The sequence below is a fragment of the Oncorhynchus tshawytscha genome, linkage group LG12 (genome assembly GCF_018296145.1).
Source record: "Oncorhynchus tshawytscha isolate Ot180627B linkage group LG12, Otsh_v2.0, whole genome shotgun sequence".
Taxonomy (NCBI): domain Eukaryota; kingdom Metazoa; phylum Chordata; class Actinopteri; order Salmoniformes; family Salmonidae; genus Oncorhynchus; species Oncorhynchus tshawytscha.
The window spans coordinates 21,178,284-21,203,299 of NC_056440.1; the positions used below are offsets into that span (position 1 = coordinate 21,178,284).

General features: G+C 49.2%; 1 protein-coding gene across 3 annotated transcripts in view; it reads right to left on the reverse strand.

Annotated features, from left to right (window-relative positions):
- The window catches only part of kat6a (K(lysine) acetyltransferase 6A), a 54,434-nt gene extending 40,059 nt beyond the window's left edge, over window positions 1–14,375 (reverse strand). The window contains exons 1-2 of one of the 3 annotated variants that reach the window (XM_024438392.2): window positions 14,170–14,375; window positions 10,848–12,252 (exon numbers count right to left, since the gene is read on the reverse strand). In XM_024438392.2, the coding sequence (XP_024294160.1) occupies window positions 10,848–11,507 (660 nt within the window). In that variant the 5' untranslated portion in view covers window positions 11,508–12,252; window positions 14,170–14,375. Of the gene's footprint in view, window positions 1–10,847; window positions 12,256–14,169 lie in introns of all 3 variants that reach the window. The other 2 variants (XM_024438391.2, XM_024438393.2) reach the window with 2 other exon arrangements.
- Between the last annotated feature and the right edge of the window lie 10,641 nt (window positions 14,376–25,016).

The window sequence follows — 25,016 nt, forward strand, 5'->3', positions numbered from 1 at the left end:
TGTCCACCCCTCTGTGTGTATGTGTGTGTGTCCACCCCTCTGTGTGTATGTGTGTGTGTCCACCCCTCTGTGTGTGTGTGTGTCTCCACCCCTCTGTGTGTATGTGTGTGTCTCCACCCCTCTGTGTGTATGTGTGTGTCTCCACCCCTCTGTGTGTATGTGTGTGTCTCCACCCCTCTGTGTGTATGTGTGTGTCTCCACCCCTCTGTGTGTATGTGTGTGTGTCCACCCCTCTGTGTGTGTGTCCACTCCTCTGTGTGTGTGTGTGTGTGTCCACTCCTCTGTGTGTGTGTGTCCACTCCTCTGTGTGTGTGTGTCCACCCCTCTGTGTGTGTGTGTCCCCCCACCCCTCTGTGTGTGTGTGTGTGTCCACCCCTCTGTGTGTGTGTGTGTCCACCCCTCTGTGTGTGTGTGTGTGTCCACCCCTCTGTGTGTATGTGTGTCTCCACCCCTCTGTGTGTGTGTGTGTGTGTCCACCCCTCTGTGTGTGTGTGTGTGTGTGTGTGTGTGTCCACTCCTCTGTGTGTGTGTGTCCACTCCTCTGTGTGTGTGTGTCCACCCCTCTGTGTGTGTGTGTGTGTGTCCACCCCTCTGTGTGTGTGTGTGTGTGTCCACCCCTCTGTGTGTGTGTGTCCACCCCTCTGTGTGTGTGTGTGTCCACCCCTCTGTGTGTGTGTGTGTGTCCACCCCTCTGTGTGTGTGTGTGTGTCCACCCCTCTGTGTGTGCGTGTGTCCACCCCTCTGTGTGTGCGTGTGTCCACCCCTCTGTGTGTGCGTGTGTCCACCCCTCTGTGTGTGCGTGTGTCCACCCCTCTGTGTGTGCGTGTGTCCACCCCTCTGTGTGTGCGTGTGTCCACCCCTCTGTGTGTGTGTGTCCACCCCTCTGTGTGTGTGTGTCCACCCCTCTGTGTGTGCGTGTGTCCACCCCTCTGTGTGTGCGTGTGTCCACCCCTCTGTGTGTGCGTGTGTCCACCCCTCTGTGTGTGTGTGTGTGTGGGTGTCCACCCCTCTGTGTGTGTGTGTGTCCACCCCTCTGTGTGTGTGCCCACCCCTCTGTGTGTGTGCCCACCCCTCTGTGTGTGCGTGTGTCCACCCCTCTTCCTGTGTGTGTGTGTCCACCCCTCTTCCTGTGTGTGTGTGTCCACCCCTCTTCCTGTGTGTGTGTGTGTGTGTGTGTCCACCCCTCTTCCTGTGTGTGTGTCCACCCCTCTCCTGTGTGTGTGTATGTGTGTGTCCACCCCTCTTCCTGTGTGTGTGTGTCCACCCCTCTTCCTGTGTGTGTGTCCACCCCTCTTCCTGTGTGTGTGTGTGTGTGTCCACCCCTCTTCCTGTGTGTGTGTGTCCACCCCTCTTCCTGTGTGTGTGTGTCCACCCCTCTTCCTGTGTGTGTGTGTGTCGACCCCTCTCCCTGTGTGTGTGTGTCCACCCCTCTTCCTGTGTGTGTGTGTGTCCACCCCTCTTCCTGTGTGTGTGTGTGTGCCACCCCTCTTCCTGTGTGTGTGTGTGTCCACCCCTCTTCCTGTGTGTGTGTGTGTATGTGTGTGTGTGTGTCCACCCCTCTTCCTGTGTGTGTGTGTGTGTGTCCACCCCTCTTCCTGTGTGTGTGTGTGTGTGTCCACCCCTCTTCCTGTGTGTGTGTGTGTGTGTGTCCACCCCTCTTCCTGTGTGTGTGTGTGTGTCCACCCCTCTTCCTGTGTGTGTGTGTGTGTGTGTGTCCACCCCTCTTCCTGTGTGTGTGTGTGTGTGTGTGTCCACCCTCTTCCTGTGTGTGTGTGTGTCCACCCCTCTTCCTGTGTGTGTGTGTGTGTGTGTCCACCCCTCTTCCTGTGTGTGTGTGTGTCCACCCCTCTTCCTGTGTGTGTGTGTGTCCACCCCTCTTCCTGTGTGTGTGTGTATGTGTGTGTGTGTGTCCACCCCTCTTCCTGTGTGTGTGTGTGTGTGTCCACCCCTCTTCCTGTGTGTGTGTGTGTGTGTGTCCACCCCTCTTCCTGTGTGTGTGTGTGTGTGTCCACCCCTCTTCCTGTGTGTGTGTGTGTGTCCGTCCACCCCTCTTCCTGTGTGTGTGTCCGTCCACCCCTCTTCCTGTGTGTGTGTCCGTCCACCCCTCTTCCTGTGTGTGTGTCCGTCCACCCCTCTTCCTGTGTGTGTGTCCGTCCACCCCTCTTCCTGTGTGTGTGTCCGTCCACCCCTCTTCCTGTGTGTGTGTCCGTCCACCCCTCTTCCCCCTCTTCCTGTGTGTGTGTGTGTGTGTCCACCCCTCTTCCTGTGTGTGTGTGTCCACCCCTCTTCCTGTGTGTGTGTGTGTGTGTGTCCGTCCACCCCTCTTCCTGTGTGTCCGTCCACCCTTCTTCCTGTGTGTGTCCGTCCACCCCTCTTCCTGTGTGTGTGTCCTGTGTGTGTCCACCCCTCTTCCTGTGTGTGTGTCCACCCCTCTTCCTGTGTGTGTGTGTCCACCCCTCTTCCTGTGTGTGTCCACCCCTCTTCCTGTGTGTGTCCACCCCTCTTCCTGTGTGTGTCCACCCCTCTTCCTGTGTGTCCACCCCTCTTCCTGTGTGTGTGTCCACCCCTCTTCCTGTGTGTGTGTCCACCCCTCTTCCTGTGTGTGTGTCCACCCCTCTTCCTGTGTGTGTGTCCACCCCTCTTCCTGTGTGTGTGTCCACCCCTCTTCCTGTGTGTGTGTCCACCCCTCTTCCTGTGTGTGTGTCCACCCCTCTTCCTGTGTGTGTGTCCACCCCCTTCCTTCCTTGTGTGTGTGTCCACCCCTCTTCCTGTGTGTCCACCCCTTCTTCCTGTGTGTGTCCACCCCTCTTCCTGTGTGTGTGTCCACCCCTCTTCCTGTGTGTGTGTCCACCCCTCTTCCTGTGTGTGTGTCCACCCCTCTTCCTGTGTGTGTGTCCACCCCTCTTCCTGTGTGTGTGTCCACCCCTCTTCCTGTGTGTGTGTCCACCCCTCTTCCTGTGTGTGTGTCCACCCCTCTTCCTGTGTGTGTGTCCACCCCTCTTCCTGTGTGTGTGTCCACCCCTCTTCCTGTGTGTGTGTCCACCCCTCTTCCTGTGTGTGTGTCCACCCCTCTTCCTGTGTGTGTGTCCACCCCTCTTCCTGTGTGTGTGTCCACCCCTCTTCCTGTGTGTGTGTCCACCCCTCTTCCTGTGTGTGTGTCCACCCCTCTTCCTGTGTGTGTGTCCACCCCTCTTCCTGTGTGTGTGTCCACCCCTCTTCCTGTGTGTGTCCACCCCTCTTCCTGTGTGTGTGTCCACCCCTCTTCCTGTGTGTGTGTCCACCCCTCTTCCTGTGTGTGTGTCCACCCCTCTTCCTGTGTGTGTGTCCACCCCTCTTCCTGTGTGTGTGTCCACCCCTCTTCCTGTGTGTGTGTCCACCCCTCTTCCTGTGTGTGTGTCCACCCCTCTTCCTGTGTGTGTGTGTGTGTGTGTCCACCCCTCTTCCTGTGTGTGTGTGTGTCCACCCCTTCCTTCCTGTGTGTCCACCCCTCTTCCTGTGTGTGTGTGTCCACCCCTCTTCCTGTGTGTGTGTGTCCACCCCTCTTCCTGTGTGTGTGTGTGTGTCCACCCCTTCCTTCCTGTGTGTGTGTGTGTCCACCCCTCTTCCTGTGTGTGTGTGTGTGTGTGTCCACCCCTCTTGTGTGTGTGTGTGTGTCCACCCCTCTTCCTGTGTGTGTGTGTCCACCCCTCTTCCTGTGTGTGTGTGTGTGTCCACCCCTCTTCCTGTGTTGTGTGTGTGTGTGTCCACCCCTCTTCCTGTGTGTGTGTGTGTGTGTCCACCCCTCTTCCTGTGTGTGTGTGTGTCCACCCCTCTTCCCTGTGTGTGTGTGTGTGTCCACCCCTCTTCCTGTGTGTGTGTGTGTGTGTCCACCCCTCTTCCTGTGTGTGTGTGTGTGTGTCCACCCCTCTTCCTGTGTGTGTGTGTGTGTCCACCCCCTTCCTTCCTTGTGTGTGTGTGTGTGTGTCCACCCCTCTTCCTGTGTGTGTGTGTGTGTCCACCCCTCTTCCTGTGTGTGTGTGTGTGTGTCCACCCCTCTTCCTGTGTGTGTGTGTGTGTCCACCCCCCCTCTTCCTGTGTGTGTGTGTGTGTGTCCACCCCTCTTCCTGTGTGTGTGTGTGTGTGTCCACCCCTCTTCCTGTGTGTGTGTGTGTGTGTGTCCACCCCTCTTCCTGTGTGTGTGTGTGTGTGTCCACCCCTCTTCCTGTGTGTGTGTGTGTGTGTGTGTCCACCCCTCTTCCTGTGTGTGTGTGTCCACCCCTCTTCCTGTGTGTGTGTGTGTGTGTGTGTCCACCCCTCTTCCTTCCTGTGTGTGTGTGTGTGTGTGTCCACCCCTCTTCCTGTGTGTGTGTGTGTGTGTGTCACCCCTCTTCCTGTGTGTGTGTGTGTGTGTCCACCCCTCCCCACCCCTCTTCCTGTGTGTGTGTGTGTGTGTCCACCCCTCTTCCTGTGTGTGTGTGTGTGTGTGTGTGTCCACCCCTCTTCCTTCCTGTGTGTGTGTGTGTGTCCACCCCTCTTCCTGTGTGTGTGTGTGTGTGTCCACCCCTCTTCCTGTGTGTGTGTGTGTGTGTGTCCACCCCTCTTCCTGTGTGTGTGTGTGTGTGTGTGTGTGTGTGTCCACCCCTCTTCCTGTGTGTGTGTGTGTGTGTGTGTCCACCCCTCTTCCTGTGTGTGTGTGTGTCCACCCCTCTTCCTGTGTGTGTGTCCACCCCTCTTCCTGTGTGTGTGTGTGTCCACCCCTCTTCCTGTGTGTGTGTGTGTGTGTCCACCCCTCTTCCTGTGTGTGTGTGTGTCCACCCCTCTTCCTGTGTGTGTGTGTGTGTGTGTCCACCCCTCTTCCTGTGTGTGTGTGTGTCCACCCCTCTTCCTGTGTGTGTGTGTGTCCACCCCTCTTCCTGTGTGTGTGTGTGTGTGTCCACCCCTCTTCCTGTGTGTGTGTGTGTGTGTCCACCCCTCTTCCTGTGTGTGTGTGTGTGTCCACCCCTCTTCCTGTGTGTGTGTGTGTGTCCACCCCTCTTCCTGTGTGTGTGTGTGTGTGTGTCCACCCCTCTTCCTGTGTGTGTGTGTGTGTGTGTCCACCCCTCTTCCTGTGTGTGTGTGTGTGTCCACCCCTCTTCCTGTGTGTGTGTGTGTGTGTCCACCCCTTCCTGTGTGTGTGTGTCCACCCCTCTTCCTGTGTGTGTGTGTGTGTCCACCCTCTTCCTGTGTGTGTGTGTGTGTGTCCACCCCTCTTCCTGTGTGTGTGTGTGTGTCCACCCCTCTTCCTGTGTGTGTGTGTGTGTCCACCCCTCTTCCTGTGTGTGTGTGTGTGTGTGTGTCCACCCCTCTTCCTGTGTGTGTGTGTGTGTGTCCACCCCTCTTCCTGTGTGTGTGTGTGTGTGTGTGTCCACCCCTCTTCCTGTGTGTGTGTGTGTCCACCCCTCTTCCTGTGTGTGTGTGTGTGTGTGTCCACCCCTCTTCCTGTGTGTGTGTGTCCACCCCTCTTCCTGTGTGTGTGTGTGTCCACCCCTCTTCCTGTGTGTGTGTGTGTGTCCACCCCTCTTCCTGTGTGTGTGTGTGTCCACCCCTCTTCCTGTGTGTGTGTGTCCACCCCTCTTCCTGTGTGTGTGTGTGTGTGTCCACCCCTCTTCCTGTGTGTGTGTGTGTCCACCCCTCTTCCTGTGTGTGTGTGTCCACCCCTCTTCCTGTGTGTGTGTGTGTGTCCACCCCTCTTCCTGTGTGTGTCCACCCCTCTTCCTGTGTGTGTGTGTGTCCACCCCTCTTCCTGTGTGTGTGTGTGTGTCCACCCCTCTTCCTGTGTGTGTGTGTGTCCACCCCTCTTCCTGTGTGTGTGTGTGTGTGTGTGTCCACCCCTCTTCCTGTGTGTGTGTGTGTGTCCACCCCTCTTCCTGTGTGTGTGTGTGTCCACCCCTCTTCCTGTGTGTGTGTGTGTGTGTCCACCCCTCTTCCTGTGTGTGTGTGTGTCCACCCCTCTTCCTGTGTGTGTGTGTGTCCACCCCTCTTCCTGTGTGTGTGTGTGTCCACCCCTCTTCCTGTGTGTGTGTGTGTGTGTCCACCCCTCTTCCTGTGTGTGTGTGTCCACCCCTCTTCCTGTGTGTGTGTGTGTCCACCCCTCTTCCTTGTGTGTGTGTGTCCACCCCTCTTCCTGTGTGTGTGTCCACCCCTCTTGTGTGTGTGTGTCCACCCCTCTTCCTGTGTGTGTGTGTGTCCACCCTCTTCCTGTGTGTGTGTGTGTGTGTCCACCCCTCTTCCTGTGTGTGTCCACCCCTCTTGTGTGTGTGTCCACCCCTCTTCCTGTGTGTGTGTCCACCCCTCTTCCTGTGTGTGTGTGTGTGTCCACCCCTCTTCCTGTGTGTGTCCACCCCTCTTCCTGTGTGTGTCCACCCCTCTTCCTGTGTGTGTCCACCCCTCTTCCTGTGTGTGTCCACCCCTCTTCCTGTGTGTGTCCACCCCTCTTCCTGTGTGTGTCCACCCCTCTTCCTGTGTGTGTCCACCCCTCTTCCTGTGTGTGTGTCCACCCCTCTTCCTGTGTGTGTGTGTGTCCACCCCTCTTCCTGTGTGTGTCCACCCCTCTTCCTGTGTGTGTCCACCCCTCTTCCTGTGTGTGTCCACCCCCCTCTTCCTGTGTGTGTCCACCCCTCTTCCTGTGTGTGTCCACCCCTCTTCCTGTGTGTGTCCACCCCTCTTCCTGTGTGTGTCCACCCCTCTTCCTGTGTGTGTCCACCCCTCTTCCTGTGTGTGTCCACCCCTCTTCCTGTGTGTGTCCACCCCTCTTCCTGTGTGTGTCCACCCCTCTTCCTGTGTGTGTCCACCCCTCTTCCTGTGTGTGTCCACCCCTCTTCCTGTGTGTGTCCACCCCTCTTCCTGTGTGTGTGTCCACCCCTCTTCCTGTGTGTGTCCACCCCTCTTCCTGTGTGTCCACCCCTCTTCCTGTGTGTGTCCACCCCTCTTCCTGTGTGTGTCCACCCCTCTTCCTGTGTGTGTGTGTGTCCACCCCTCTTCCTGTGTGTGTGTGTGTCCACCCCTCTTCCTGTGTGTGTCCACCCCTCTTCCTGTGTGTGTGTGTGTGTGTGTGTCCACCCCTCTTCCTTCCTGTGTGTGTGTGTGTGTGTCCACCCCTCTTCCTGTGTGTGTGTGTGTGTGTCCACCCCTCTTCCTGTGTGTGTGTGTGTGTGTCCACCCCTCTTCCTGTGTGTGTGTGTGTGTGTCCACCCCTCTTCCTGTGTGTGTGTGTGTCCACCCCTCTTCCTGTGTGTGTGTGTGTGTGTGTCCACCCTCTTCCTCCTGTGTGTGTGTGTGTCCACCCCTCCCTGTGTGTGTGTCCACCCCTCTTCCTGTGTGTGTGTCCACCCCTCTCCTGTGTGTGTGTCCACCCCTCTTCCTGTGTGTGTGTGTCCACCCCTCTTCCTGTGTGTGTGTGTGTGTGTGTGTCCACCCCTCTCCTGTGTGTGTGTGTGTGTGTCCACCCCTCTCCCTGTGTGTGTGTGTGTGTGTCCACCCCTCTCCTGTGTGTGTGTCCACCCCTCTCCCTGTGTGTGTGTCCACCCCTCTCCTGTGTGTGTGTCCACCCCTCTCCCTGTGTGTGTGTCCACCCCTCTCCCTGTGGGTGTGTCCACCCCTCTCCCTGTGTGTGTGGGTGTGTCCACCCCCTCTCCCTGTGTGTGTGTGTGTCCACCCCTCTCCCTGTGTGTGTGTGTGTGTGTGTGTGTCCACCCCTCTCCCTGTGTGTGTGTGTGTGTGTGTCCACCCCTCTCCTGTGTCCACCCCTCTCCTGTGTGTGTGTGTGTGTGTCCACCCCTCTCCCTGTGTGTGTGTGTGTCCACCCCTCTCCCTGTGTGTGTGTGTGTCCACCCCTCTCCCTGTGTGTGTGTGTGTCCACCCCTCTCCCTGTGTGTGTGTGTGTCCACCCCTCTCCCGGTGTGTGTGTGTGTCCACCCCTCTCCCGGTGTGTGTGTGTGTCCACCCCTCTCCCTGTGTGTGTGTGTGTGTGTCCACCCCTCTCCCTGTGTGTGTGTGTGTGTCCACCCCTCTCCCTGTGTGTGTGTGTGTGTCCACCCCTCTCCCTGTGTGTGTGTGTGTGTGTGTGTGTGTGTGTCCACCCCTCTCCCTGTGTGTGTGTGTGTGTGTGTCCACCCCTCTCCCTGTGTGTGTGTCCACCCCTCTCCCTGTGGGTGTGTCCACCCCTCTCCCTGTGGGTGTGTGTCCACCCCTCTCCCTGTGTGTGTGTGGGTGTGTCCACCCCTCTCCCTGTGTGTGTGTGTGTGTGTCCACCCCTCTCCCTGTGTGTGTGTGTGTGTGTGTCCACCCCTCTCCCTGTGTGTGTGTGTCCACCCCTCTCCCTGTGTGTGTGTGTGTGTGTGTCCACCCCTCTCCCTGTGTGTGTGTGTGTGTGTCCACCCCTCTCCCTGTGTGTGTGTGTGTGTCCACCCCTCTGTGTGTGTGTGTGTCCACCCCTCTCCCTGTGTGTGTGTGTGTGTGTCCACCCCTCTCCCTGTGTGTGTGTGTGTGTGTGTGTGTCCACCCCTCTCCCTGTGTGTGTGTGTCCGTCCACCCCTCTCCCTGTGTGTGTGTGTCCGTGTCCACCCCTCTCCCTGTGTGTGTGTGTCCGTGTCCACCCCTCTCCCTGTGTGTCCACCCCTCTCCCTGTGTGTGTGTGTGTCCACCCCTCTCCCTGTGTGTGTGTGTGTCCACCCCTCTCCCTGTGTGTGTGTGTGTCCACCCCTCTCCCTGTGTGTGTGTGTCCACCCCTCTCCCTGTGTGTGTGTGTGTGTGTGTCCACCCCTCTCCCTGTGTGTGTGTGTGTGTGTGTGTGTCCACCCCTCTCCCTGTGTGTGTGTCCACCCCTCTCTGTGTGTGTGTGTGTGTGTCCACCCCTCTCCCTGTGTGTGTGTGTGTGTGTCCACCCCTCTCCCTGTGTGTGTGTGTGTGTGTGTGTCCACCCCTCTCCCTGTGTGTGTGTGCGTGTCCACCCCTCTCCCTGTGTGTGTGTGTCCGTGTCCACCCCTCTCCCTGTGTGTGTGTGTCCACCCCCTCCCTGTGTGTGTGTGTGTCCACCCCTCTCCCTGTGTGTGTGTGTGTCCACCCCTCTCCCTGTGTGTGTGTGTCCACCCCTCTGTGTGTGTGTGTGTGTGTCCACCCCTCTCTGTGTGTGTGTGTGTCCACCCCTCTCCGTGTGTGTGTGTGTGTGTCCACCCCTCTCCGTGTGTGTGTGTGTGTGTGTGTGTGTGTGTGTGTCCACCCCTCTGTGTGTGTGTGTGTGTGTGTGTGTGTGTCCACCCCTCTGTGTGTGTCCACCCTCTGTGGACACAGGGAGAGCCCTGTGTGTGTGTGTGTTTCCCCACCCTTCTCCGTGTGTGTGTGTGTGTGTGTCCACCCCTCTTCCCTATGTGTGTGTGTGTGTGTGTGTGTGTGTGTGTGTGTCCCCACCCCTCTCTCTCCCTCCCTCCCACAGCCCTGCAGCTGGTCACCAGTCTCTCGTCCTGGCATGATACTCACTGGGCCCCACGTGACTTTTCCCTGACCACCTCTTTTCCCTCTCTTTCTCCTCCTGCTGCAGGCCTGAGACAGAGGGCTGTAGAGCAGCACCCACCCCTGGCAGCTGCCCACAGAGAACTAAGCCCACTGCTTATAGGGCACTCCGCTGACCCTGCTTACTCCTGGAGTACACCACCACTACACGCTGACCCGGGCCCTGAAAGAGACAGTGAAAGCCGGACCCACTGACTGCCACAGCGATGCTACGCTGGTCGTCTCCCCCATGGTGCTTCTCTGACCTGTGGACGGACCTGTTCTACCTAGGGTTTCTCTTTCACAGCTCTCCGTCTGTCTGTCTGCCAGTCAAGGGCCAATTTGGCTACAACATGTTGCTTTAAGTCGGTCATGTAAATCACACAAAAACACACAACAGAGCTCAGAACTCTTTATCAGCTACATCCCCTGCTTATAGTCACAAGCTAATCTATGAAATGTATTAAACCATTTAAATGCTCTAAACATACTTTTTTTTTTACAAGGAACACGTGTACACCTAAGTTAAATGTAGGCGGACGCAAACATTTAAGAACATAATTAAAATGTTGAGATATTAAAGCTAGAATCTTTCCATTTTTCTAGGCGCACTGCCCACAAATGTCAAGTCACACACGAAAATATTTAGGTGCATATGTGAGTAAAATGGTTGCACTGTAAGTCCCCGCATTTGACACCACTCACTCCAACAAAGACATTATCAATCAAACCACACTGTGCAAACAGTGTGATCACTCAATTTGGAAGTTAATGCCCTGGAAGGAGTTAGAGGGGTGTTGTTTGTGTACTGTGCACAGACTGGTTAAAAATGAAAACCAGTTCAAGGTTTGACATTGTGGCTTGCCAAACTCTACTGCATGGCTGCCCGACCTGGCTACTAATTGCATGAGATAAAGTTACATTTTTGGCATTACATCTTCCCTGGCAGCCCTACAACCACATGGGAAACCACTTTATAAAATATCATTCTAGCTCTGCTAAGATTGATTGTGTGCTGCCTTCAGCCTTCATTGTTTGTTTACTTCTACATGATCGTCACTAGACTTCAACCATCTCCCTGACCACCTTCCTCTGATCAAGCCATGGACTGTCCCTCTGTCATAGAGGATGCATGCTCTCAGACTTGACCTCTATTGGGTGACCTAACTAAGGCTCGGCTACTCATGATGTATCACTTGTTTGTTTATTGCTTTTGAAGCGCTTTGAGATTTTTATAAAAAGCGCTATAGAAATGTAATTAATTATCACTTATTCTCTGTAGGTTTACAGAGACATTACATTGTGTTTATATTTGAGAAAGTGAATGTAGGTGCATGGCTTACCTTGTCCTTTTCGTGTGGCAGCAGGCGGACAGGTGGGAGGGAGTCCAGCGCCACGGTGCCTGTCCCATCCAACTGGGAGCTACGGCTGATGAGGTGGAACAGCGGCCCATTCTTGGCCACCCTGCCGTGGGCACACGCCCGCTTCAGTGCCACTCTCAGCTGCTGGTGGAACAGCCCGGGCCCCATGGAGCCACTGCCAGACAGGTAGGCCGCCACATCACCCTGGCACTTGAGGAAGCGCTCAACACTTTTTAGAGTGGAGCCCCCTGGCTCATGGAGCCCCTCCAGGGAACGCTTGATCAGCTTGTTCCAGTCCAGCCCTGGTTTCTTCCCAGAGCGATGGTGGCTACCGCCATGGCCCACATGCCCATGATGACCACCCCCTCCTCCACTGCTGCCCAGGCGGGGTTTGGGGAAGGCCAGGCGGCCGGGGTTCTCCGGATCCTTGTAAGAGTTGAGCCCCTTGTTAGAGACTTTGAGGATGGTACCATCCTTGACACTGAGCTCCAGCTGCTCCAGTATAGTCTTGCGGTCCAGCCCGTGGGACATGGACACAGCGTTGCATATCCTCTCCTCCGATGGCCGCTGCTTCTGCTTCTTCACCTTCTTGATGGCCTCCAGGATCCAGGTGGTGTACATTGGGTTGGCCAGCTTCACCATGACTGCGGCTGGAGGTCGCAATGACGACACACACACAAACACACGCCCGTAGCGGGCAAAGGGTAAGAATCCCGCGGCCCAGGCCGCCTCCTCCTCCTAGCCCCTCTGTCCGAAGACTATCCTTTGTCCCGGGGCCGCACAGTGAGTCCCTCAGAGCCTGGTCCTGAGCAGCATGGCAGGGAACCGCTCACCATAGCATAGGCTCCCCCGCCAACCCACCCAATAAAGCTTGGTCCACCCACTACCCTCTCCCGGCAGGGTCAGTTAGCCTGGAGGAGAGCAGTGTCGTGGAGCAGCAGGTACTATACTAACTCTGGAGCTGTGGTGGACCCACACACACTACAACAATAACACTTAGGTTTCTCCCACTACTGCCTGTTGCAAAGGGCCGAGGGACAAACGGCTACAACCTGAAGATTCAGTCTCCCCTCAATGTAAATAAGAGTCTCTCAGTGTGATGTGGACACCTTGACTGTCATATTTAGTTGACGATCAGTTGTACTGTAAGGGTAGAATCAGGACAGTGGGGGAAAATGTTTTCTGTAGATTGTTGGAATAAACTCTTTTGCAGAAGGATGTAAATGTATTTCATCCGTGCGGCTCCACTCCTACAACCTCTTTCTCCTCTTTACTCTCCAGCGGTATCCACCTGTTCTCCGGCCTGGAAGGGGACAGATCTCTCACCCCAGGGAGCAGCGAGGGCTGATCACCTTCATGCACAGTCAACTTCAGCAGGAAACGCACCCTGCTGAAACAAAGGACACAAACATGGAAGGGTCAGAAAGTGTGTGCAAGAGAGAAAGCAGCAAGATGGTCACATTCTGCAGGCAAAAACTGAAAGAAAAACATCTTTAAGTTTTGTATTAGAGTTGAGGTAATTCTGCCGTTTCAAAACCTTTGCTTCCTTTAGTGCCTACTGAATGTAACCCTCAAAAGACATGTATTAAGACACTCAAACAACAGCAGCATGTAAACAAAGTCATGCTTGGCAACTAAACACAGGGACAGTTAGGGAGCACACATCTTGTATGAGATGGATACATGCTGCCTGAAGTCTAGATCAACATTACCTGACATGAGCACCGTTTATAACACTGAACATAAATACATTTAGGATGGGAAGAGAAAACCCTGAGCAGAGGGCATAGTTAGCTCAGAAAGACAGTGCCAGACTAGCGCCCGAGTAGGTAAACATCAGCCACTGTGATGATCTCTAATGTAGATATGGAGGTAACTTTACATTCTGTTCTCCATTTTTGTGTAAATGCAGATTCTTTAAACCACAAAACCAGAGCAACTCTCATAAGTGTCATAGTAAACACTATGGAAGAAAGCCCTACCTCCTTTATTTACATGTTATAGTATATTATCTTTATATACCTAAGAATTTCACAACATGGGCTCATGAATTGGGCCCGAAAACAGACATTGATAAAAAGGTCATAACAACAACAGCTCAGATTACGGAGAACGGGATACATTGTTGTTGAATTCTTGACATTATGATTTTGCTAAGCCACATGGTTCTCACTTTGAACAGCAAAACAAATCAACTAAAATAGCTAAATAAACGGAACACTACTAGCTATCCACATCTCATGTTTTCAGTGCCTTGGCTTGATTTCAGAAAGCATGCTAACGTTAGATATATTTGTATTCCATGCACAACAAACAAGATCTTGGATTACATTTGTGGAGTAGCTGATTAATATAGATCTTTTTTTTAAAAGTGACCTAAGGTAGCTAACGTTAGATGTGTTCGTTATCTAGCTAAACATCTGTCTCATTACTGGTAGCTAGCTATAGTAACCATGTTAACGTTAGCCATTTATTTGAAAACAGATTGGTGTTACCGTTACTATATAGCACAGTTAACTAACAGTAGTTAACGTTAGCTAGCTAGCCAAGCAATAGCCGAGTGTCTCACTTTCTCAACCTACTCCTCTGTTTACTCTCACTGATATGATAGGCAATAGTCTGTGTTGCTACAAACCTACCCGCGAACTGATATTGCTAATTTGCTTGCTAACAGTAACGAAATAGCTCAAAACAGTAACAACGTGTAGCTAGCTAGCGGTCTTAAGGAAACCAGCGCTTTGACACAATCAACAATGACAGATTCCTACAACGCCCGAGGTTTCAAACAACAACACAACAATCACAAGGAACAATCTAATTTAGAATAGAACGGATGATATTCACGGTGAGATCGCTGACTGCAAATACACAATGTAAGTTGTAAACGGCCATAACCACTATCAGGAAAGTGCCAAAATGACGACTTCATAGTGGATAATTTTTCAACGTTACAATATATGTTCTATGGCCGTTCGGCCTCCTTCGCCTCGGCTCTGGGTGGAAATATTACCCGGCAAGACGCGTGTCTACACACGGCTACCTATCCCTCACCTTTCCTTACTTCCTTCCTGCATCACCCACCCACCCACATAGTGCCTGCGGACTGCGATGCGGTGAAGACAAGGCCGTTGGAGCGAAGTAGGCCTCGGCTCGCCCCCTCCCTCCCCCCTCGCGATCTTCATCTCCCCGTAGCCCGTTCCCTCTACCTCTCGCGTTTCCCAGAAAGCTACCACTGGTCCAGTTCGGGTTTCAAAAGGAAGCTCGGAGACCTTGTAATATCCTCTCCCCACTAGCCGCTACTCACCAGAATTTCGTGTCGAGTTGCCGAAGAGAATGTGCCAAAAATCCTTCGAATCCGAGACAACAACAAGCCCAAAAATGCAGCCAGAGACCAGAGGCTCCAAAGCTGACGCCATCTTTGAGTGAAACAGCAGCTCAGCTAGTGGGGGAGGGGGGAACAGTCGGGGCCAGGGACCGTCTGCGTCGTTCAAACTGCAAAGCGGAGTGGACAGGAAAACTCAATGCAAGGGGAGAGGGGGGAACAACGGAGTTGTAGCTGTGAGGGGTAGATGTCGCTTGAACACATGAAATGGAAGAAAGGGAGGGACAGATGGTGGAGCAGAAAAAAGGATAGAAAGGTGTTCTTGCTGTCTCCACTGGGCGCGCGCGCACACGGAGAGTGTCATTTAAGGGAACGTCTGAATTTATACATTTTACAGCTGGCTCGTGAGAGAAAAATCAAAGCAACTCTGTGTGGTTTTAAATGAGAGGGTATTTAAAGATCAAAGCGAGAGCCCTCTCTACACAGACCGGTAGGTTCTGCAATCTATTGTAGAGGCTCTGTTATCTATTAGAGCAGGAGAATGAACCAGCAAAGATACAGTGCCCCAAATAAATATCGGAGGCTTGTTACTAATATCCGAATACACTAGTATCACAAAAGCGTATCTGTTTAGGTTGATCTCTGGTTCCTCGCCAGTCAGATTATTATGGCTAATATTATCATCCCACACAAAAAAACGCTTATTTTAAATGAGCGCAATGCCGAGCAGCAGAGAACGACACCAACCGACACCGGAAGAAACGACCATTAATTGGAATTGACAGGTGAATCTTGTAACACCTTTTCCCGCTCATGAATGTTCTGCATTTCAGAAGCGGAGCTGTTTTCAAACAATATGGTATTGTTTGAAATAATAGCATATTTTTCATTTGCATATCATTTGGACATTTAGGGAACATTTCTTGATATCTCACTACACGATCTCTGAATCTACAAGTGTCACATTATGTGCTAAGTGCATTATGTCTTGTAGGGCTACATCATGCATGGATCAGTTTAAAGCTATCAGTGAGTGATCTTATTTATACGATTTTATATGATCATATCAACAATGTATAATACATTAAAATTGTCACATCCTACTGGTTTCCACATTGGTTCGTAATTGAATTGAAATGACGTTGAAACAACGTTGAATCAACCAGTGTGTGCCCAGTGGGTTGGAACTGAAGACATGAATTACATTCTTTAGTTTGCTCTTTGTTGAATAGAAAACATCAACGCCTGCCTGTATATCAACCAGGGAAAGACCAGCCCTCCCTATTAAAACTCCCTATTCATGATGATCTTATGATCTCCCTGGACGCTAAATTAAATTATGTGAAGCTTTGTTTAAAATGATTAGCACCCTGCAGTCCTCAGAGAGGGATTATCAAGTCATAAAGGGAGCAATTAGATCATAGGAGGTTTTCCCTGGTTAGAAAAACCATATGAGACAAAACATATGCACATTAAAGTAGCTACCCCTATGACACAGTAAGTAAGTAGGTAGGTAGGAATGTAGGCTGGCAGGCTATTGTAGTAGCTTTTGACAGAAGATACATAAATGAGTGCAAAAAAAAACATTCTAAACCAGCATGAAACTACCATTATCACATCAAATCAAATTTTATTGGTCACATACACATATTTAGCAGATGTTATTGCGGGTGCAGCGAAAGGCTTGTAAATGGCATACATCTTAAAATATTAGAAAATGGTATCTTTCAAATATTTCAGTACTATAGTGATCATAAAATGAAACTGAACATAAGTTTGTTGAGATATGTATTGAGACCATAACCCCCCAAGTGCACAACATGAACATAAACATATAGCAATCAACATCAATGAATAATGTCATGCACTATGACAGAGATCATATCAATTAATGCAGAAGTCTGGTTTAACAAAAACAGTGGAAACACCCCCTGGATGCGAGTAAAATGATGCATGGTTTTCTGCCAGACAGATCAACCGTGGGACTTTTGTTTTGGTCCATGCTGCTGTTTACATACTGGCCGATGAGGGGTTTAGAGAGGGCATTATATATTCCAGACTCTGACATTGCTCATTCTATTTCTTTATTTCTTTAAAAAAAAAAAAGTTAGGTATTATTACTGCACTGTTGGAGCTAGAAACACAAGTTTTTCGCTGCACCTGCAAATCTGTGTAGGTGACCAATGGACTTTGATTTGATTTGATTTTTACAGACAGGCAGGGTGCACAGACAGGAGGAGAGGCACTTAGCAATAACTGCCAATAGCCTTGGCAGCTATAAAGACGGTCAGACAACTTGATTTTGAGCAGTAGAGTAAGACAATATCACAGAGTATCAAATAACGAATGAAAACATAAGGGAACATGAAAAGAAAATCCTTCTATGCCTGTTGCATTTAGTCAAAGAGAATACTTTATTTTGTAAAGACAACAAAGACAAACACTGCTGACATTACATACATGCATTCATGTGTAAAGAGGGTTGAATAGTCAGTGCAGCTGTGAGTAACTGACTGCAGTCAATCTGTGCAGTGGTGCCGCCGGACCCATATAACTGTGCAAAGTTCCTGTTTTGGGGGTTGGGTGAGTGAGAGCTGTTGAGTCCTGCACAGATAGCTAGGCAGTGGCCAGGACTGCTTTTGTCCATGTGAACTAGCAAGCTTCCTGCTGTGGCTGGCTCCTAGCCAAGTCCCAAAACCCCACAGCTCACACCCCTCCCATCCTGGAATGGGCTGCTGAAACATAAAAAGGACATTTCCAGGCCTGTCCGGCAAGAACATGCCCCCACCCATCTCCACCCCCATGGCCCCTATTCCATCCCCTCCCTCAATCCAAAGGGGACAGAGAGCAGCTGGAAGGTAAAGTGCAGCTTGTTGGAAACCCAGAGCCAGGGCCCCGCCTGACTGGACACACTCCAGGGATTGAGGTTTGAATTTAAAGTCAAGCCAGACACCTCTCACACACTCACAAAGTGGTGGAGAACTCTTTGCAGTCTTTCCTCTTTCTGAAATTCAGCTGAAAACACAAACTCCTCTGCTAGTAACTGAAAGTACTTTTAAAGTGCCTTGAAGTACACTTCTCTGCCATAGACATTGCCCAATTGAAAGATAAAGGAAGAGGTTGTTTGGAAAACTGAGGTTTGACAAATCAATTGTCTCGCTGACTGTGCCTTGCAATCCTTTCAGTGTGAGTACATTTAGAGATGTGCCACTGACAAGGTAATTTACATGAACAACTCATTCTGACTGTAATATAATGAATCCTAAGTGGTGGAGTTCTGTATTCAGTAACAAAGACAGACAGTAGCGCTACAGTACTGACATATCTATGACAAAGAGCTTTGTCAACTGTAACAAATCTGCATGTCCATGAAGGAACCTGTTGGTTCAAAACAGGAATATTACTCTGTCATAATGCAAGGCATTACTGTGACATACTCATTGTTGTACAGGCAATTTGGGTCCCTTTGGTACTGCTACCATAGCCAAACCCTGTTGGAGAGAATCCATTGGCCAAGGCATCATTCCAAAACACTGCTAGTTTGCCATACCCCAAAATCACAGAATTCTCAAACAAGTCTAGACCTTACAGCGGGATGCATGTCATAATTTAACGCCTCCCTTTAAGAGAGGAACATTATTGAAGGTGGTAAAACACATTTGGTGGTTTAACTCTGGCTTAGCTCCATTTCTGCCATGGGCATGTTCCTAGGGGGATAAACAGCCCCCAGTCCATTCAGTGTGTTGTTGGACCCCCTTTGTCTTTCCCAGACACAAACTGGGTTAAGGCTAGGACTCTCCCCTGGGGCTATAGTCCCTGATACACAGTGGTACCACATGCCGCCCTGCCTGAGAGGAGTCAGCCAAGAGATATCGAGGCCCCAAGTTGTATTTATCCGGAAGGTTCTTCAAGCAGAGAAGAATGCTGCAATATCCTGGATGATCAGTGTTTCTGTTTACTATTTACATATTTATTTAGAATATTTCAAAAGAAAAAACAAACATTACACACAGAAAAAGTTGCGAGATTGGTGTACCCCACGTGATTTATGTCTTCTACAGTATGTCTTCTTCTACAAAAATAAGCTTGAGTATTCCCATGGACCAGTCAGTCTATAGACCTTGACTTGTAATGTGTAGTCTCATACACTGAGCAGGATGCACCTCAGACAACAATGCCCCCTCCAAGACCCTTTCGCATTCCTGTGGGCCCTATTGGCGGGCTGGGGACTTAACCTCTGGAGCTCATTGTCTGCACTGCTTCTCTTCCACTCTGTCTCTGCAGACTCCCATAGTATATCCCCATTTTCTCCCACAACACTTACTTTCTCAATAATCTCCTTCTCAATAACTAGTATCACCACTGCTTCTGCTTTATTAGCTTATTATGAGTTGGGATGAATGACTACTGGGGGCATGTGGGTTTGTCAATCAATTAACCTATAGGTAATGGAGAGTTCTTTGATATCTTAAGTGTTCTGTGGATATGCCTCTCCTTGAATACTCCCTGTTAATATCATTGATACGTATTCAAGATTATGACCCATATGAAATTTCAACATGGGTTACTTTTAAGTTGAGCCCTTATGTCATATATCAAATAAAACACATGCTGTAAGTCCTCGCTAAGTATTCTATGATCCTCAGTATTCATTTAGCCATTCAAGATAGCACATAATTGGGATCAGGTTTGTGTACAGATCTGTATGTTTGTCTCCCCCCTGTGTCGACCAGGGGAAACTAGAAAGATCGGGGGAAATACGTTTAGAGCATATTTTTCTCATAAGATGCAGTAACGTCTCCCATAATGTACTATAGCCATGATGTCAGAGATAGTAGAATTGTTCAAATAAATAGGAAATGGGCATGTCACAGCTAATCTACAGGCCCTCTGTCTGCTGCCACATGTCCATAGAAGACCATTGCCTGTATTTCCTCTATAAGGTCATCAGCCTGCCACAACTTAACCTTTCTCCATCTACATCACAGACACAATTTACCTCCAGGCTAAGTCCCACTCCCTCCCAACCCACTTGGAATCACAACAACCCCTTTTACTGCGGGCAGCCAGCCAGGGCCTGGAAGTCCTCACTGATACCACCGCAAACAGAGAGAGCTTTAAGGTTGTCAATAATGACTCCATTTACTTAACACCGACCCAAACAACTGCTAATTTATCATGGTTGACGTCTGTCATGAACAGAGACAGATCATTTCTCACAGTCACAACCCCAAAGTTAATTTATACAGAATCAGATCAGGGGCATATTCATTATGGCACACCGTAGCAAAACCTAATGCAACAACCAAAATGAGTGTTTGTTATTGAACCAATGCATGTAGTCCATCCATCTCTGTTTCCGACTGTTTTCTTCTGTTTGGTGCCTAATGAATACTACCCCAGTATATATATTTTTGCAAGCCTTCCTGGGTAGCCTACTTCTATTATCCCTTCAAGGTCACACAGTGTCTAGTTAGTATCATCCCTGTGGTGGGCTAGTCATCTCTGATATGGAGCCTTGTCCAGTGTCATGTTTATATTGACATTTTAGCCATTTAGCAGATGCTCTTATCCAGAGCTTCCCTCAGAAACACACAGAGATACACACACACAGGCAAACTACCCACTGAGCACAGACGTCATCAGTTCAATGTCTACTTTTGATTTATATCTGGTTGAGTTGTCAACTAACGTAAATTCTACGTAAAATATAAATAAAATGTCACCATCTCATTGAATTGACATTAAAAGTTAGATGATAAAAAATAGGAAATGGCCTTATGTTGATTACTTTTTGCAAATCCAATCATTTTTCCACATTGATTCAATGTCATCACATATATTTTTGGGGGTCGAAATGATGGGGAAAGAACTTTGATTCTACCAGGGTATGTTCCTCACCTCATCCCAAAGACACACCTTGTCAGATTGTGTCTCATCTAGTCCAGACATGCCCAGAACTCTTCTCTTATAGGTGTTCTATATTCTTCAACTGGGCAGCAGCACAGCTCTTCAGTTTAATGGCTGTCCCTCACTCAGAACATATTGTATGTTGGTTTGGCTTGTTAACATACCGCAAGTCATTTGTCAATCAAGTGACCACCACAATTATATTCTACTTAATCTTCTATTCAAATTAGACTTGTGTTTTATTTACTCATATAAAAGCCCTGGGGCGAGTCACCTGCCAGCTAACACCACTACAACCATAGCAGCTGGACAGATCAGGAGAAAAACACAAATAGATTGGAGGAAGCCCACTGAGCACAGACGTCAATTCAATGTCTATTCCACGTTGGTTCAACGTCATTTTATTGAAATGCCGTGGAAACAACGTTGATTCAACCAGTGTGTTCCCAGTGGGAGGGGCCCTAGGAGCCCTTGGTGTTGCAGTAGTCCCCTCCACTCTTTGTTTCCCTCATCCTTCTGCTGTCCTTATCTTTACAGGAAACCCATGCAGAGCTGAGGGAGAGTGACACCACGCAGCATGAATAATAGAGAGTTGAGAGCACAGATCCTCATCCTACTATAACACCAAGGTCCCGAGGAGCAGATATGAACAGAACTGTTAACACCATTCAGCTCCTTAGCAGAGAAGGGATGTGTGGTGTAGAATGCATGTAACATTATATAAATCAAGTGTTATCTTGTTATTAAGGAACGTTTTCTTTTGCTGGAAAAGCTTTTGCACAATGTGTAAAAACAGATGTCGTGCAAGATCTTGTATATCACTCATAAGTACCTTAAGTATCAATGACCCCATCGGTAAATGTCATTGTTCCATGAGCAGGAAATAACAATTGTGTTATTTATCACCTGGTGTCACACTCACTTTTTATTTAAAAGGATAGGTCGGCCTGCCAGGCCTATATAGTATATTAAAACCTGAGCTCATAAAGTGGACCTATCCGTCAACAGCTGGAAAGTGCAGTGTAACATAGGCCTACTACACACACACACATTGATGATTGAGAGAGGGAATGATAGAGTAGACGAGGAGAGGTTCAGTGGAAAGAATGGACTCCATTTTTGTAACTCTCCCTCTCCAGCTGTCAGCCCGCTCGCTATCCCATGGGGGGTTGCCACGGTGACAGGAGGCCACATGTCTTGGGGGCGTCTTTTTGGTCAAAGGACTCCATTGTTCTTGTGTTAAGCCGTGTTCTCTATGCCCGTCTGCCAGGCCCAGGGACAGGGGCTTCACACCCCAACACTCACACCACACACAGCCCCACTGAACCCATTAAGTAGTAGGAGACGACACGTTCAGCCCTACACTGCAATTACAGCACATATCACTTTTATAGACAGAAATTAAGGAACAAAGCTATTTATATGAGTCCAACTACAAGGATAGAACAAATACAAATTGATCAATGACTCAGATTCTGCTAATGATCTTATGTAAAAAAGACAAACTTATAACAAATAAGAATGTGTGTCGTAGTATTTCTTAGCGTGTTTTTAAAATGGCAGATTATTCCACATAGTAGTACAAGGGCAAAATATCCAACAATGGATTGAATGTCAAGTAGTTGAGTAGGCCTGATGAATTGAATGTCAAGTAGTTGAGTAGGCCTGATGAATTGAATGTCAAGTAGTTGAGTAGGCCTGATGAATTGAATGCCAAGTAGTTGAGTACGCCTGATGAATTCAATGTCAAGTAGTTGAGTAGGCCTGATGAATTGAATGTCAAGTAGTTGAGTAGGCCTGATGAATTCAATGTCAAGTAGTTGAGTAGGCCTGATGAATTCAATGTCAAGTAGTTGAGTAGGCCTGATGAATTCAATGTCAAGTAGTTGAGTAGGCCTGATGAATTCAATGTCAAGTAGTTGAGTAGGCCTGATGAATTCAATGTCAAGTAGTTGAGTAGGCCTGATGAATTCAATGTCAAGTAGTTGAGTAGGCCTGATGAATTGAATGTCAAGTAGTTGAGTAGGCCTCATGAATTGTCCTACTGGCTCCACCAGAGGGTGACATGTACCCACCTAGCCAAAAAAACAAGAGGGATCTTGAAATAAATAAAAAAAGGTAATAAATCACTGCTTTACCCTTAGTTTACACACTTGACATAGACAAACTATATTTGTCTTGTAATACAGGAAACAAAGGAGCGAGCACTCCCCCATTCACATCGATGGGGCTGTAGTGGAGCGGGTCGAGAGCTTTAAGTTCCTCTGTGTCCACGTCACTAAGGAATTATCATTGTCCAGACACACCCACATAGTTGTGATGAGTGCACGACAGCACCTCTTCCCCCTCAGAAGGCTGAAAAGATTTGGCACGGACCCTCAGATCCTCAGAAAGGTCTACAGCTGTACCATTGAGAGCATTTTGACTGGCAGCATCACCGCTTGGTACGGCAGCTGCAAGGAACCTGACCTCAAGACGCTATAGACGGGGGTGAGTACGGCCCGGTGCATCACTAGGGCCGGGCTCCCTGCCATCCAGGACCTCTATATCAGATGGTGTCATAGGAAGGCCCAAAACATTTTCAAAGATTCCAGCCCCCCAGACCATAGACTGTTCTCTCTACTACTGCAAGTCAAGCGGTACCAGTGCACCATGTCTGGAACCAACACTACCCTGAACAGCTTCTACCCTGGAGCCATGGCTGCTAAACTGTTAAATAGCTCAATCAAATGGCTACCCAGACTAGCTGTATCGACATGTTTTTGCAATAACTCTCCTGTGGCTCTACCCACACACTCAAACATATTTACACTGTCCCTACCCACACACTCAAACATATTTACACTGGCCCTACCCACACACTCAAACATATTTACACTGGCCCTACCCACACAGTCAAACATATTTACACTGGCCCTACCCACACACTCAAACATATTTACACTGGCCCTACCCACACACTCAAACATATTTACACTGGCTCTACCCACACGCTCAAACATATTTACACTGGCTCTACCCACACAGTCAAACATATTTACACTGGCTCAAACATATTTACACTGGCTCAAACATATTTACACTGGCCCTACCCACACGCTCAAACATATTTACAGTGGCTCTACCCACACACTCAAACATATTTACACTGTCCCTACCCACACACTCAAACATATTTACACTGGCTCTACCCACACACTCAAACATATTTAGACTGGCTCTACCCACACACTCAAACATATTTACACTGGCCCTACCCACACACTCAAACATATTTACACTGGCCCTACCCACACATTCAAACATATTTACACTGGCCCTACCCACACAGTCAAACATATTTAGACTGGCTCTACCCACACACTCAAACATATTTACACTGGTCCTACCCACACACTCAAACATATTTACACTGGCCCTACCCACACAGTCAAACATATTTACACTGGCCCTACCCACACACTCAAACATATTTACACTGGCCCTACCCACACACTCAAACATATTTACACTGGCTCTACCCACACACTCAAACATATTTAGACTGGCTCTACCCACACACTCAAACATATTTACACTGGCCCTACCCACACACTCAAACATATTTACACTGGCTCTACCCACACACTCAAACATATTTAGACTGGCCCTACCCACACAGTCAAACATATTTACACTGGCTCTACCCACACACTCAAACATATTTACACTGGCCCTACCCACACAGTCAAACATATTTACACTGGCTCTACCCACACGCTCAAACATATTTACACTGGCTCTACCCACACAGTCAAACATATTTACACTGGCTCAAACATATTTACACTGGCTCAAACATATTTACACTGGCCCTACCCACACGCTCAAACATATTTACAGTGGCTCTACCCACACACTCAAACATATTTACACTGGCCCTACCCACACACTCAAACATATTTACACTGGCTCTACCCACACACTCAAACATATTTAGACTGGCTCTACCCACACACTCAAACATATTTACACTGGCCCTACCCACACACTCAAACATATTTACACTGGCCCTACCCACACACTCAAACATATTTACACTGGCCCTACCCACACAGTCAAACATATTTACACTGGCTCTACCCACACGCTCAAACATATTTACACTGGCTCAAACATATTTACACTGGCCCTACCCACACGCTCAAACATATTTACAGTGGCTCTACCCACACGCTCAAACATATTTACACTGGCTCTACCCACACACTCAAACATATTTACACTGGCTCTACCCACACACTCAAACATATTTACACTGGCTCTACCCACACGCTCAAACATATTTACACTGGCTCTACCCACACACTCAAACATATTTACACTGGCTCTACCCACACGCTCAAACATATTTACACTGGCTCTACCCACAAGCTCAAACATATTTACACTGGCTCTACCCACACACTCAAACATATTTACACTGGCTCAAACATATTTACACTGGCTCTGCACACACACTCAAACATATTTACACTGGCTCTACCCACACACTCAAACATATTTACACTGGCTCAAACATATTTACACTGACTACCCACCACACATACTACATACGGCCACACAACAAGAACACACATGCATATTGACGCCACACACTTGCTACATACACTGCTGCCACTGTCTATTATCTATCATGTTGCCTCGTCACACCTACCTATATGTACATAGCTACATCAATTATCTTGTACTCCTGTAAATCGACTCGGTACTGGTACTCTCTGTATATAACCATGTTATTTTTACTCATTGTTATTCACTGTATTTATTTCCTGTGTCACTATTTCTAAAATTGTTATATTCCACTTGAACTCTGCATTGTTGGAAAAGGACACGTAAGTAAGCATTTCAATGTTAGTCTACACCTGTTGTTTACATAT